General features: G+C 47.4%; 2 protein-coding genes across 2 annotated transcripts in view; both read right to left on the reverse strand.

The window, feature by feature from the left end:
• The window catches only part of LOC308610113 (forkhead-associated domain-containing protein 1-like), a 129,042-nt gene that overhangs the window by 40,161 nt on the left and 75,307 nt on the right, over positions 1–13,574 (reverse strand). The window lies entirely within an intron of this gene.
• On the reverse strand, positions 826–10,446 carry LOC308610108 (forkhead-associated domain-containing protein 1-like; the record flags this gene model as incomplete). Its single annotated transcript, XM_081259360.1, has 4 exons — positions 826–942; positions 9,041–9,206; positions 9,743–9,963; positions 10,384–10,446. The coding sequence occupies 4 exons, from the start codon at positions 10,444–10,446 to the stop codon at positions 826–828; spliced, it is 567 nt and encodes a 188-aa protein (XP_081115486.1).

Genomic DNA, 13,574 nt, shown 5'->3' on the forward strand with positions numbered 1-13,574 from the left:
CTGGAGAGAAGGCAAAAATGAGGGTCTCTTCAAACACCACGGGAAAGGGGTGTGTCCACCTGGGCAGTGTGTGTTCTTTGATGACTGGGTACTTGGTCTGTCCTGATGGCCTGGGACTTGACCTACTGGGCTGTCTTGGTGCGGCAGAATGGGCAGCGTGAGATGGCGTTAGAAACCTGGGTTCCAGACCCAATTCTTGAATTTACTAGCTGTGTGACTTTAGACGGGCCATTTAACCTCTCTGGGCCTCAGCTTCCTCATTTGTAAAATGGGGAACATAATGCTATTTACCTCCCAGGGCTTGAGAGAGGATTAGACGAGAAGTGTTTTGAACACCGCAGAGCGCCATATAAACATGACTCACTGTTATGGAAGCGATAAAACTGGTTGCTGTTCACATTTATTATAATCAATTCAGATATAAATGCACTATACCATGGCCCCAACAGCCCTGAGGTTACCATTCTGTCCTGTGGCCCCAGTACACGCCCTGGGTTTTCTCAACTGCGGGCTTCTCAGAGCTCCTTGGAGGTGTGACATTTGGGTTTGTCACTACCCAAACACATAATTGCATCTACCAGGCCTAGGAGTCTGAATTTCAAACTTATTCTTCATATGCCTGCGTATGTTTACATTCATAATATCTGTGAAAAGAACCCCTCTCCTCACACACTCCAAAATACAGTATTGTGCAAAATACCAGTCTAGGAAGCAACACACTAGGGTAGCAACCTTTAATGTCCTAAAAAAGCATCTTAGTAGTTTGACGCAGAAGAGTTACACTGACTCACGGAGGATCACGCGAGGCCCAGTGGGACGACGTTTCTAGTTCCTTCCACCAGGTTTAGAAAACAGAAGGCTCTGGCTGGATTTGCTGGACATTTCTCTCTTCAGCATCTCCCTTCCTTGGTCCATCTTTGGGGTGCCTTTTCTGGCTCCAACCTACAACAAGCAAGAGCAACAAATGCCCAAACTCTATAATTGTAGGGAGATCCCCAAATACTTCTCAAATGGCATTTTTTTTTACTGAAAATAAATTCTTTGTTGTAAAAAATATTTATATACACACATAGACGTGAGCAAAACGAAGGTAAAATGATCCACCATTATCACACTACCCACAGGTAACCTTATTCACATTTTGGTGTACATTCTTCCAGATACACAGATAACGTTTTCTTCTGACATTTGCATCTTTTTTTGAACCAGGAGTTTCTGATGATAGGCAATTTCATTGGGATGGACTTTCTCTCGAAAAGCTGTTACTGAACTGAATGCCTTATGTCTCTGATGTCTTAGGAGGGTAAAATGCAGCATACTCTCGGGGGTCTGTCTCACCCTTTTCTGAGCACTACTCCTGGACCCAGGCAGCCATGTGTGTAACTCTGTCCCTGGTCATAGCTGATCGGGCACTTGGCATGGGCTGGGCTTTTAAGATGGTCACTCCCAGGATTTGGGGTTATGGGCTCTAAGATGCTACTTGCTTCCTGGGCTGGTCCTTTGAACTGGGGGACCGTGAGGTCATTCCTTCCTGTCACATGACAGGAGAGAGCAGAGATCAGGGGAGCCACACAGAGACACAGAGAGGAGATACGGCCTGTGTGTGCGTGTGCGCATGCTTGTGTGTGTGTAAAAGAGATGATGCCTGAGATCTGATGGCTTACCAGTTCTATTTCGAGGCCAGGCTCTCTTTCAGCTCCCAGTTTTTATGAGGCACTCACCCCTATATCCTTAAAAAAGCCCCCTCCCTCTCTTTTTAATTTTTTGCGGTACGCGGGCCTCTCAGTGTTGTGGCCTCTCCCGTTTCAGAGCACAGGCTCCGGACACGCAGGCTCAGCGGCCATGGCTCACAGGCCCAGCCGCTCCGCGGCATGTGGGATCTTCCCGGACCAGGGCATGAACCCGTGTCCCCTGCATCGGCAGGCAGACTCTCAACCACTGCCCCACCAGGGAAGCCCAAGGCCCACTCTTGGGGAAGGAGTCGCCCAAGTTACACTTGGCAAGGAACCTGGAGGAAACCTTTCTGTACTGAGGAGATCCTAGACACCAAACTTCTAAGCTCAGGCTGGAGGGCAGGGAGAATGGGAAGTTGGCTCTTTGCTCTTAGTCGAAGCACCATCTGCCCCGCTTCTGTTAAAGCCAGAGGCAGCGTGAAGTTCCAGGGCGTCTCACATCTCAGAGAAGCACAATGTTCCCACAACATCCGGGGCCCATCCCAATATCTCCTCTGCCATTTCACATCCGCAGGTGGTCCTCAGACAAAACCTAGATGTAGGGCAGTTTCTGCCTCCTCCCAGCTCAGTCATATATGTGAGTGAATAAGTAACAAACTTCCAGTCGTTTCCACTTTGCAGGGTGGCAAACGTCTCAGATCAAGTGGGGCCCTCAGGATGCTCTCTATCCTCTTAACATCCTGCTCTGGGGAGTAACCACCTTCTGGTCTTAGCACAAGGATGCTGGTTGAGAAGCTTCTATTTTCCAAATATATCCCTCACCTAGAATATCTTCGTTTCTTCCCATGATAATTTGGTTGCCTCAGCATGACTGTGGCCTTTTATCAAACTTGAATGTCTCCTCTCTCATATTCAACCAAAATGTGTTTGGCTTTCTAGCTTCCTGAGAGCTCGCCTCTACTGTCTGCAAAGTGGGAACGTGGACTGGCTTAATTCCAGTTACAGGGCTGATTTGTCAATGGCAATGTTTCAACATGTTCAAGATTTCATAGTCTTAATTCTCAACTTTGAAGAGAATTCTAGAGGATGCTTCCTTGAAATTTAAGAGAAATGCCACTGGAAATGTATCAGGTTTATTACCTGGAGGTTTATAACCTAAAGGAGGAAAAGCTAGCACTCACCTGGGTGTCAGATCTGCACTGATTCCCAGCTCTCCTACTGAGCTGTGTGGCTCTGGACAAAGAAAGTCTCTGAGCCTCAGACACCTCATCTGTAAATTGGGTATAATAACAACACCCACCCCATAGGGTTGTTGTGAAGCTTACAACAGATACTGCACGTCGAGTGTTTGGCTCTGTGCCCGGCACATGCCAAATGCTCAGTACATAATAGATGTGGGATAACTGTCCACTGGGCTTCCTGCTGACGTTCTAGGGTTTTCTCTCTTCTCTCTTCTGGCTCACCTGGAAACGTGAGTTCTGCATCTTTGAGTTCTTCATCAGCTCTCCAAACATTCGTCTCTTTAACACAAAAAGAATATTGACAAAATTTAGCTTATGTTCTTCTTTGCCTTTTGCGTCAGAAAAAAATGGATTTTTCTCAACTTTCAGATGCTACCCATTTGGATGGAATGTTGAGCCTTCCTAGGTGAGGAGGTGAGGATAGAGGTCTGCAGAAGGGGGTGTGGCTTTGGGGTAACGCTACACTGTCCTGCTGCACCTTTTAGGGAATCTCTGTTCCAGATTCCAGCAGAGAAGGAGGTGGTCAACCAAGAAGGCTATGAAGGATACTGTATTCTTCTTGGAGGACAGATCTGCTTTAGCTGGAAGCAGAGCCTCCTAGATCAGTGGAAGAGGCTGTAGATGTCCAGTGGCTTTCCACCCAGTGGAAATGTTGAAAGCCCCAGTGGCTAACCTCCCTGGCAGGGACTACAGGGGCCTGTTGGGAAGCCAGCATCACTGAAAACCTGGAGCTTGCCGCTCCCCTGGGGTTTGATGACTATTGCTGACCCTGATCTGCTCAAGACCCTGCACCTCAGGGGCAGCTCATCAAAGAAAGAGCATCCTCTAGGCACTGGAGACACAAAAGTGAGAGGGAACTGGGCTCTCCCTTGCAGACTGACACTCCGCAGGTGAATGTGCAGTGCTGTCAGGAAGGAGACGTTCTCCTAGAGCCCTGAGCATCACTGGGGTCGCCAACCTGATTCCTACAGTGGCCAGGAAAGTAAAAGAAGTGGGTGAAGTGAGCTGGGGTGGTGGTGGACAGCAGCAAGCACACGAGCCCAGCGCCTTTCTAAGGGGCCTGGAAGATGGAGGCTTGTGGGTCTGTGGGCCTAGGGTCGCCAGATCTTCCAAGTTTCCCAGAGAAGCTGGAAATCCAGAATATTCCAGGAAACTGCCCTATTTTGAAATGTAACTTAAAAAAAAACTCCCATGAGCCAAATGGAATATATCTGTGGGCTGCCATCTTGCGACACCTGGTTCAGAACCTCCCTGCTTGGTGTCTAGTTGGTGCTCAGTAAATGTTGGAGGGGTTGCCAGATAAAATACAGGATGCCCAGTTAAATCTGAATTTCAGAATGAAGCCAACAAATTTGTGAGTGTGAATATGCCCCGTGTAATATTTAGGACATTTATACCGAATAGCTTTTGTTGTTTATCTGATATTAAAATTTAACTGGGCATCGTGTTTTTGGTTTGTTTGTTTTCCCCTCAATCTGGCAACCCTACCGGGTAGTCACAAAACTCAGGGAGGAAATAAGGCTGTCTTTTGGGACAGGGCATAGGTGCTTACGAGACTCTTCCATTCTCCCAGAAGGATGCTGACTCTACCCTCAGAGGACTGTCCGTGAAGGCTGATGGGCCCGTATTGAACTGACAATTGCCCTCCACGCATTTTCCGTGGAGAAGCCTCGAGCCTGCGGCCACTCGGTATTTATCACAAACTCCGCTGAGACAATCACTATCCAAATGCCCAGATATTATAGAGCAGGGGTTAGTTTTAAACCAACAGCCTTCTTCTCTCCCACCCCATCCCCCCCCCTCCCTTTTGTTTGCAGAACCCTTTATCCAAGCAAAATCCCATGAGGAACTTGGGTATAAGATAACGGAGAGCTTCTCTGGCGGGAGAAAGGTGTGTGTGCTTTGAGAGTCACACCTTTCCATGGCACCCAAAGGCTCCAGGGAACCCCAGTTTGAACATTGCTGCAAAATTCCTTCCTGGATTAAGTTCCATCAGTGGGCAGCTGGGCACTGAGGGCAGAGCCTGGCCCCTGTGCACCTGCTTTTCCTGAACTTTACTGAACTCACTGGGATGTGATGAAGGGGGTGCGGGAGGGTCTTTTTCTTTAGCCTTTTTCTATCCGTATGCTGCATAGGCCTGGCCACATGGTTCTACTTCATCATTGTGGGCGGAAGAGCACCACCCCAAGCCCCTCCCATCCCACGCTCCTCCTACACAACATCTACCAATTGTGGGGCTTCCCTGGTGCCGCAGAGGTTGAGAGTCCGCCTGCCGACGCAGGGTTCGTGTCCCGGTCCAGGAGGATGCCACATGCCACAGAGCGGCTGGGCCCGTGAGCCATGGCCGCTGAGCCTGCGCGTCCGGAGCCTGTGCTCCGCAACGGGAGAGGCCACAACAGTGAGAGCCCTGCGTACCGCCAAAACAAACAAACAAACAAACAAAACACACAAGTGGCACGGAGGAAGCCAGAATCTTGAGAATACCTGGGCCCAAGGAAATCTTGGAAGATAGTGAGTTAAAGAGAATAGTGAGGATAATGACGATGGTAGGAGAGGGTGAATGCTTTGTGGTCCTATGTGCTAAGGCTTTTGTATACAAGCTCCCATTGGGAAGGCTACGAGCTAGGTGCCATTTTTATTCTCATCTTAAAGAAGAGGGATCTGAGCTAATTAAGCAGAGGGAAGGTTAGGGGGTTTTCCTGGCTGAGACCACAAGGCAAAGCGGTGGTCACGCCCCCTAGCCAGGACTTGATTGGTTGGAGATTTGATTGGCAGGAGAGCTGAGCGGCTTCTCCTGCCAGAAGCAGCTGGTGCCCTTCAGCCTTTCTTATACTTCAAGCCCTAAGAAAGGGCTTGCGTGCTTCCCAAGTGGCAACTTCTGTGCATTTAAAAATTTCCTCTTGAAAATCCCAGCCTTAGCCCTTTCACAAAAGGTATCTGGGTCCTTTCTTGGCCGTGGCCCTAGTCGTATTCACCAAAGAGAAGAGCGCGTCCCATAAGAGGTGGCGGCTTTGGGAGGACCGGGGAAGGCGTCAGCTGGCAGGAAGCTCCCTGGAAAAAATAGAGGAATCCCCACCCATGCATGAGCTGCCTATTCTTCCCCCTTAGAAACAGGGCTTGTGATATGCCAGGCACTGTAGGCATTTTGCCATTTAACCCTCCCACTGCCCCACGGAGTAGGCCCCTTGCTAAGAGTTTTGGTTGCTTTTGTTGAGGAACCTGCGATACAGAGGTCAAGCCACTTACTCAGGGTCATTTGGAGCAGTGGTGGGGCTTGACCCCTATTTGTTTGACTCCAAATCTGGCCTCTGAACTCTGAGAGACACTGCCGGCTTCTCGAGGGATGTGGGATGTGGATTCGAGTGAGCACAGCCTGGGCCGCGGTTCCCGTCCCTCTGCCACATGGACAGAGCCACAGGCCCAGTTCGCTGTGAAGGCCCAGCATCTTATACCAAGTCTCATTTTCACAGCCAGAGATATTAGTGTGGAAATAGGACTTTTGATTCTTGAAAGGTCTGCTTGGTGAAGAGATGATCAAACATTAAAACTACAAACTCCATTTTTTTTGGGGGGGGCAATTCTGAAGCTTAAGATGTGTAATTTCATCTCAGTGCTTCAACCTTGCCACCTCTGTGAATGGGTGAAGAGTTTCAAAGTTTTATACAGGAGGCTAAAAAACTAAGGCTCCTTGTGAAAATACTAAGTGTAAAACTTAGAAAAGAGGAATTCTGCTTTCTGTTCATTTCTGCTTAAAGACAACGAAGATATACTCCCTGGAAGGAATGGATGCCAAGACAGATGTATACAAGTGCCCTTTAGGATCCAGCAAAACTTTAAAATGTAGTATTGTTTTCTTCCTGACAAACAGGCTGGCACGTCCCTTGCATTGTGTATGAATGAGGCAGCCCATGAATAATGCATGTGAAGCCTGATTATGTAAATCCTCAGGTTTTCAGTACATGACAATGGCTTTTTTTGGGCCCTACGCTGTCCCATTCTGTGGTCTGGTGTCTCTGCTTTGGGGCCTAGTCTGCCAAGCCCTGGGGGCGGGGGGGGCACTTCGGGGAGGGGTGAGCTCTGCAGAGGGCACATCAAAGGGAAAGTCACAACTCTGTCACTGGCCCAGCTCTCCCTGGCATTGCTTGGTGTGAAAGGAAACTGTCCTCTGCCTGAGGCAGCCCCATGACATATGCAGACTAAGGTCTGTGATGTTTAATTCACAGCAGTGAGCACTGGAAACACTTCATCCAGGCTCCCTCAGAGCAGGACAGCCACTTTTCATTTCTGGGGCTCTAAGCCAGACAGACTGCTGTCTGGAAACCTATTGCCTGGAAGGTTCGCAGGATGGGGGGGCAGGCTTCTGCAAGGAACTATCTGACCATCACCTCCTGGTTGAGCAGAAGGGCACCCTTCTATGACCTTGGCCTCCTTAGAGCTCATGCAGGCAACAAACACACACATACAAATACACACACATGCCAACACACAGCACATACTCACATGTACACACATACACGCAAGCATGCGTGTACAAATACACAGCCCCAAGTCAGAAAGACTGGCGTACTGTTCTGGCTACTCAGAAGAGCAAACCCAGATCTTTATTCTCAGAGAGCTTATTCCTCGGTGTATCCCTGGCACCTGGCAGAACAATGACAGTCAGAATCGCCGCCTTTGAAAACACTCGGGCTGTTCACTCAACTGATTGTGGTCATCATTGCAGGAGGCAGGGAAGTCAGATCATGACGCTGGACACCCTTAAACTCAGTACAGTGCTATGTGTCAATTATGTCTCAATAAAACTGGTGGAAAAAATAGTTATCTGGATAGAAAGAACAAAATAAAATACACGAATTATCAAAAGTTAAAAAAATACAGACGAGCTAGACTATGAGTCTCACAAAGCACTGTTCACAACAGCCAGGACATGGAAGCAGCCTAAATGTCGATGGAGGAGTGGATAAAGAAGATGTGGTACAAATATACAGTGGAATACTACTCTGCCATAAAAAAGAATGAAGTAATGCCATTTGCAGCAACATGGATGGACCTAGAGACTATCATACTATGTGAAGTAAGTCAGACAAAGACAAATATCATTTGATATCACTTATATATGGAATCTAAACAAAATGATACAAATGTGCTTATTTACAAAACAGAAACAGACTCACAGACTTTGAAAACAAACTTATGGTTACCAAAGTGGAAATGTGTTGGGGAGGGACAAATTAGGAGTTTGGGATTAACATATGCACACTATTATACATAAAATATGTAATCAACAAGGACCCACTGTATAGCACAGGGAACTCTACTCAATATTCTGTAATAACTTATATGGGAAAAGAATCTGAAAAAGAATAGATATATGTATATGTATAACTGAATCACTTTGCTGTACACCTGAAACTAACACAACTCTGCAAATCAACTATACTCCAATATAAAATAAAAATTAAATTAAAGAAAAAGAAAGTTTAAAAAAATAGAGGCAAGCTAGACTATGAGTCTCAGAGAGGTTAATCTAACACATATATATGGAATCTAAAAAAAAAAAAAAAAAACAAGGTTCTGATGAACCTAGGGGCAGCCAGGAATAAAGACACAGAGGTAGAGAATGGACTTGAGGACATGGGGAGGGGGAAGGGTAAGCTGAGACGAAGTGAGAGAGTGGCATGGACATATATACACTACGAAACATAAAATAGATAGCTAGTGGGAAAGAGCTGCATAGCACAGGGAGATCAGCTCAGTGCCTTGTGACCACCTAGATGGGTGGGATAAGGAGGGTGGGAGGGAGACACAAGAGGGAGGGATCTGAGGATATACGTATGCATATAGCTGATTCACTTTGTTATACAGCAGAAACGAACACCACACTGTAAAGCAATTATACTCCAATAAAGATGTTAAAAACAAAAAGCTGCCTGAAGTCACACAGTAAATGGCAGAACAAGAGTCTAAACCTAAGTCTGCCTAACGCTAAAGCTATTCTGCCACCTTCCTTTGCAATGAGCGAAGGCATTCTGTGCTGCCTGGATCCCACTGGGACCTCAGTTGGCTGTTTCTAAAGGGAGCTGAGGGGCAGCCTCAGAGGCTCTGCTCCGAGCAGGGACCTCTCACCTTCTGCTGCCTGATCGCCCTGGTGACCCTCTTCTCCTGGTGCAGCCGCTCTTCCATGTGCGCCAGGGCCTCCTTCAGCAGCGCCTTTTCTTCGGCCTCTTTGGAGGTGTCGTCCTTCAGCTTTGCCACCTGTGACTGGTACATCTGAACCGACACTTTGCTCTGCCTGAGCACACGGGAGAGACAAAGTCTCTTTTCTCCTCAGCTTTCTCACTCACCACCAATGCTCCCGACCTGGGAGATCCTCAGAACACTTCCATATATGCCTGGCTTCGCGGTTTCCTTACAAGTGGGGGGAAGGCTGAAGATGTGGGGACTAGAGGGCAGAATAAATAGCCCATTGGCTGTGGACGTGCAGCATGAAGGGGGCAACGGTTATGCTACCAGCCCCTCCCAATTTCCCAGAGAGGGTGGGGTAACGGATACCACTGAAAATAGGGTGGAATTACGAAAAGCACACACATGGTGAAACATCAGACACATTTATAAAAGGTGCACCTTATTCCTTAACAGTAGGGTACTTTAACTGCTGCTTTCTTGCCCAGAGACTTGGGTCCATAAGGCCCTGAGTCACCATCCCGCCTCCCCCCTCCACACCCAGGCCTCTGTCCTCTTGTCCTGGTCCCTACGGGTCTGCAGCTGCACCGAGGTTTAGCCTGGAGAATGGAGGCCTGGGCCTTTTGCCGGGGACACGGGCCATACTTGAGCTGTTCAATGTCCTCCTCGTATCGTCTCAAAAGCTCTTCTTTTCTCTGCAGCTGGTTCTTGAGTAGGGTGATCTTATCAAACACCAGGTACAGGTCTCTTTGTCGAAGCTGGTAGACTCTCTCCCTCTCTTTTGGGGAGAGGTGTTTCATGGACACGTGACCTGACATATCTTTGATGTTCATCAAAGTCCCGAGGGTTTTGCTCATATCCATGTACTACGAGAAAGCATTTCTCAGGTAAGAGGCCTGGCCCAAGACCGCTGGTGGCCACTTTGAGGAGGCAAACATCTAACTCTGTTTCATTCATTTTCTGCAGTTGCAGAGAAGAAACACATGCTTTGCAAATGAGTGCATTTGGGGTTTTTAGTACGACTTTCATTTTCCCCCGCATCCATTTACACTATGCCTTTTTGAGAATTGGGGTGGGGGAGGGGGAATGACAACAGACATAAACATTCATTCTTACTACCCAGTCTTCCAAGGAATTGGGCTCTGCAATTTCCAGCCCATGCTGGGATAGGAGATGGGTCTCGTGGAGCTACTGTACCAACTAAACATGTATGTGGAGTTGATGTTTAAACTCTCTGCAGGGCACACAGGTTTGGACAGGAGGGGACTGATGCTGGGTATACCTACCAGGTTTTCACTGAGATCTAAAGCGTCAGCCACATCCATTTTCCCTAACTTCTCAGAGACCATGATGGACCCTGGGCTGGAAAGGCCATTTTGAGGCTGAAATAAAAAAAAGAAGAAAAACTCTCTTGGCATTCCATTATGATTTTCTACATCCAGAAGAATAACCCAAAGAATAATGGAAGAACTGGAAAGTTACTAAAGAATAATTTGAGAGAGTTAATTTTTTTAACATCTTTATTGGAGTATAATTGCATTACAATGGTGTGTTAGTTTCTGCTGTATCAAAAAGTGAATCAGCTATACGTATCCATATATCACCATATCCCCTGACTCTTGCATCTCCCTCCCACCCTCCCTATCCCACCCCTCTAGGTAGACACACAGCAACGACCTGCTCTCCCTGTGCGATGCAGCTGCTTCCCACTAGCTATCTATTTTACCTTTGGTAGCGTGTGTGTGTATATATGTCCACGCCAAGAGAGTTGGTTTTAAATCCACTCTGACTCTGTGAACTGCTTTCTTTATGACTGTGCTCCTACCCCTTCAGAGCACAACTGCCTTTGAAATGATGCATCACTTGTGCCGTTGTTTGGCCACCGTCTCGTCTGTCTTCCCTTTAGGCCAGTGGTTCTCAACCGGGGGTGACTCTGGCCACCCTACCCCCTCCAGGACATTTAGCAATGCCTGGACACATTGGTGGGTGTCATAATTGCTGCTGGCGTCTAGTGGGTAGAGGACAAGGATGCTGCTAAACACCCCATGATGCATAGGGCAGTCTCCCAAACAAAGAGTTACCTGGCTCAAAAAATCAGTACCGCTGATGTTGAGAAGACAAGCTCCAGAAAAATGGAGACCATGTGGCTTTTGCTCACTATCTCCCTCCTTGTGCCCAGCATGGCACCTGTCACCGAGTGGTGCATAGTGGTCATGTTTGTTGAATGAACGAATGAAGGTTAAGTGGAAAATGGCCTCCCTCCTTTTTACTAAAGGAATCTCATTTCTGTGCAGCAGAAACCATACCCTCACAAAATTCGGCCCAACCTTCTCCTAGCTCTGGAACCTGGTGGGTGGGCATCCCTTCAGAACCTTTCCAGAGACAATGCAGATAGTGTTTGCAGCTGCATCTCCCTAAGACCCCAACCAGCCAGCTGGCTGCTGGAAGCCCAACTGACTGCATGGAAAGGCCACCAGACTGAATAGGGGACCTGATCTGAACGACTACAAATAACCATAACAAGCCTCCTTAAAAAATAAATTGGCTTTTAATGCTTGCCATGAGCCTCTCTTAGCCCTAGCATTTGTTGGCACTACCCTGAAACCCTCTGAGATTAAAAACAAAACAACTACAGAAATATAAATGCCCCCAAAGTGACTGTGATAGATAAGAGTGGACATATTTGTCTATGTACCTATGGAGATGAGAATAAAAGAGGGTATCTGAAGATGACAATAAACCGGGCAGATCTGCTGCAAAAAGAACCTGAGATGCTGTTCAGCGTCTTCAGCTACCCTGAGCTGCATCCTCTGTACCGCTCCAGACGCCCCCTCTTTTCCTGAGGGGAGGGTCACTAAGGAAGAGCCTGGGCTACAGGATCCAAGCACACAGTCCCCACCCGGTCTCTGCAGGCTCGCAGACAGACCACCAGGGACACACCGCTGGTGTGTCTTCAATCATTATTCTGTGACCTTGGGTGAGGTACTTGACCTCCTGAAGCCTTAATTTTTCTTATCTGTTAAATGGGGACAATAATAGTAACTAGGACACAAGGCTGCTACGATGGTTAAATGACATAAGGCATGGAGCCGGCTGAGCTCAACGCCTGGCACACAGTAAGCAGTTCACAGATGTCAGCTATTCTTCCTCCTGCTCTTTCCTTTAATTACTGCCAACCTTGGAGGATTGAGAGTTGGGAGGTTTCCTGCTCTGTGGTGTCAGTGGTGGGATGAGGGCTTGTTGCCAAGGGGAAGGTCAATCTTGGAAGCAGGACCATCAGGACGTGAGATCCAGCTGAGCTCCCCACCTGGAGACAGTCCCTCTACTCCCAACCTCAGAGAAGGAAGATTCGATTTTACCAGGAAGACCAACACGTTTCTGAAGACTCACATCTCTAGACGTGTGAGCAAATGTCTAGAAAAATTGTAGGAGAAAATGCTGGTACAGAGAGGATGGCTTTATTATGTTTTCCAAAAGCTGGTTTAGACTAGCTGCCGCAGCAAGCCACGCTGACCTGAGCTGTCCATTGTCATGTGTCAGTCAAACACCTGATCAAACATCCATTTAGGATACACGGCACCTTCAACCTAACAATCAAATTACTTCTGAAAATCCTGGAAAACACAAACTATGCTCCCTAAGAAAGGAAGGTTTTCTTGGATAATACTCTTTAAATACTGTTTGACAATAATAACTATCATCTATTAAAGTGCTCGCTATGAGCTAGGCACTGGGATAATCACTTTACATGATGATCTCCTTTAATTTTTCCATCATCATTTTACAGCTGGGAAATGAAGTCCCAGAAAGGTTAGGAGCCTGCCCAAGGTCACAGAGCTTGTAGAGCTGGGATTAGGACACAGGTCTCTGATTCTAGAACTTGTGTCTTCTTAATCATCATGGCTCCCTTCTGCTGCCCTTTATGTGTTCATGTTTTTCAGTTTATAGCAAAAAGCAAGTGTTAGGCAAGCTCATGACATAATGTTGTACATTAGCTTGCTGGATATTTTCTGCAGAATATAACATGTGATGTGAAAAGGAGGGCCCAGAGATTGACCTGGCCAGCATCAGTGCAATGCTATATCATGCTGTACATGATGGGAAGCCGCCTTTCTATTCAAACATTGGATCACTATTACGGCCAGGCACCGACCAGTCCATACAGGTGCCAGCTCATCAGGGAGGACCTGGCCTCGAACCAATGATGTATACAGTGGTGCCAGGGCACACGGCTCGTGTCTGTCCTCATGCCCACCCTCCCCACGTGTCAGTCAATGCAGAGACAAAGTTTCTTTGGTTACCGTTCCGATCTCTACTCTTGAAAAAGTTGGCAAGTCAGGTTTTACATCGAATATTTTCCGAACATTTTTTTCCATCCCGAGGGTCTTTAAGTCTAGAAATGATCCATCCATGTGGTCCTTGTGATCTATAAAAGAAAAAGTTTACACTCAAAAGAAAGGCTCAGGAAGAAGTTACT

This window comes from Mesoplodon bidens (assembly GCF_964165515.1).
Source record: "Mesoplodon bidens genome assembly, contig: HAP1_SCAFFOLD_378, whole genome shotgun sequence".
NCBI classification, from domain to species: Eukaryota; Metazoa; Chordata; class Mammalia; order Artiodactyla; family Ziphiidae; genus Mesoplodon; species Mesoplodon bidens.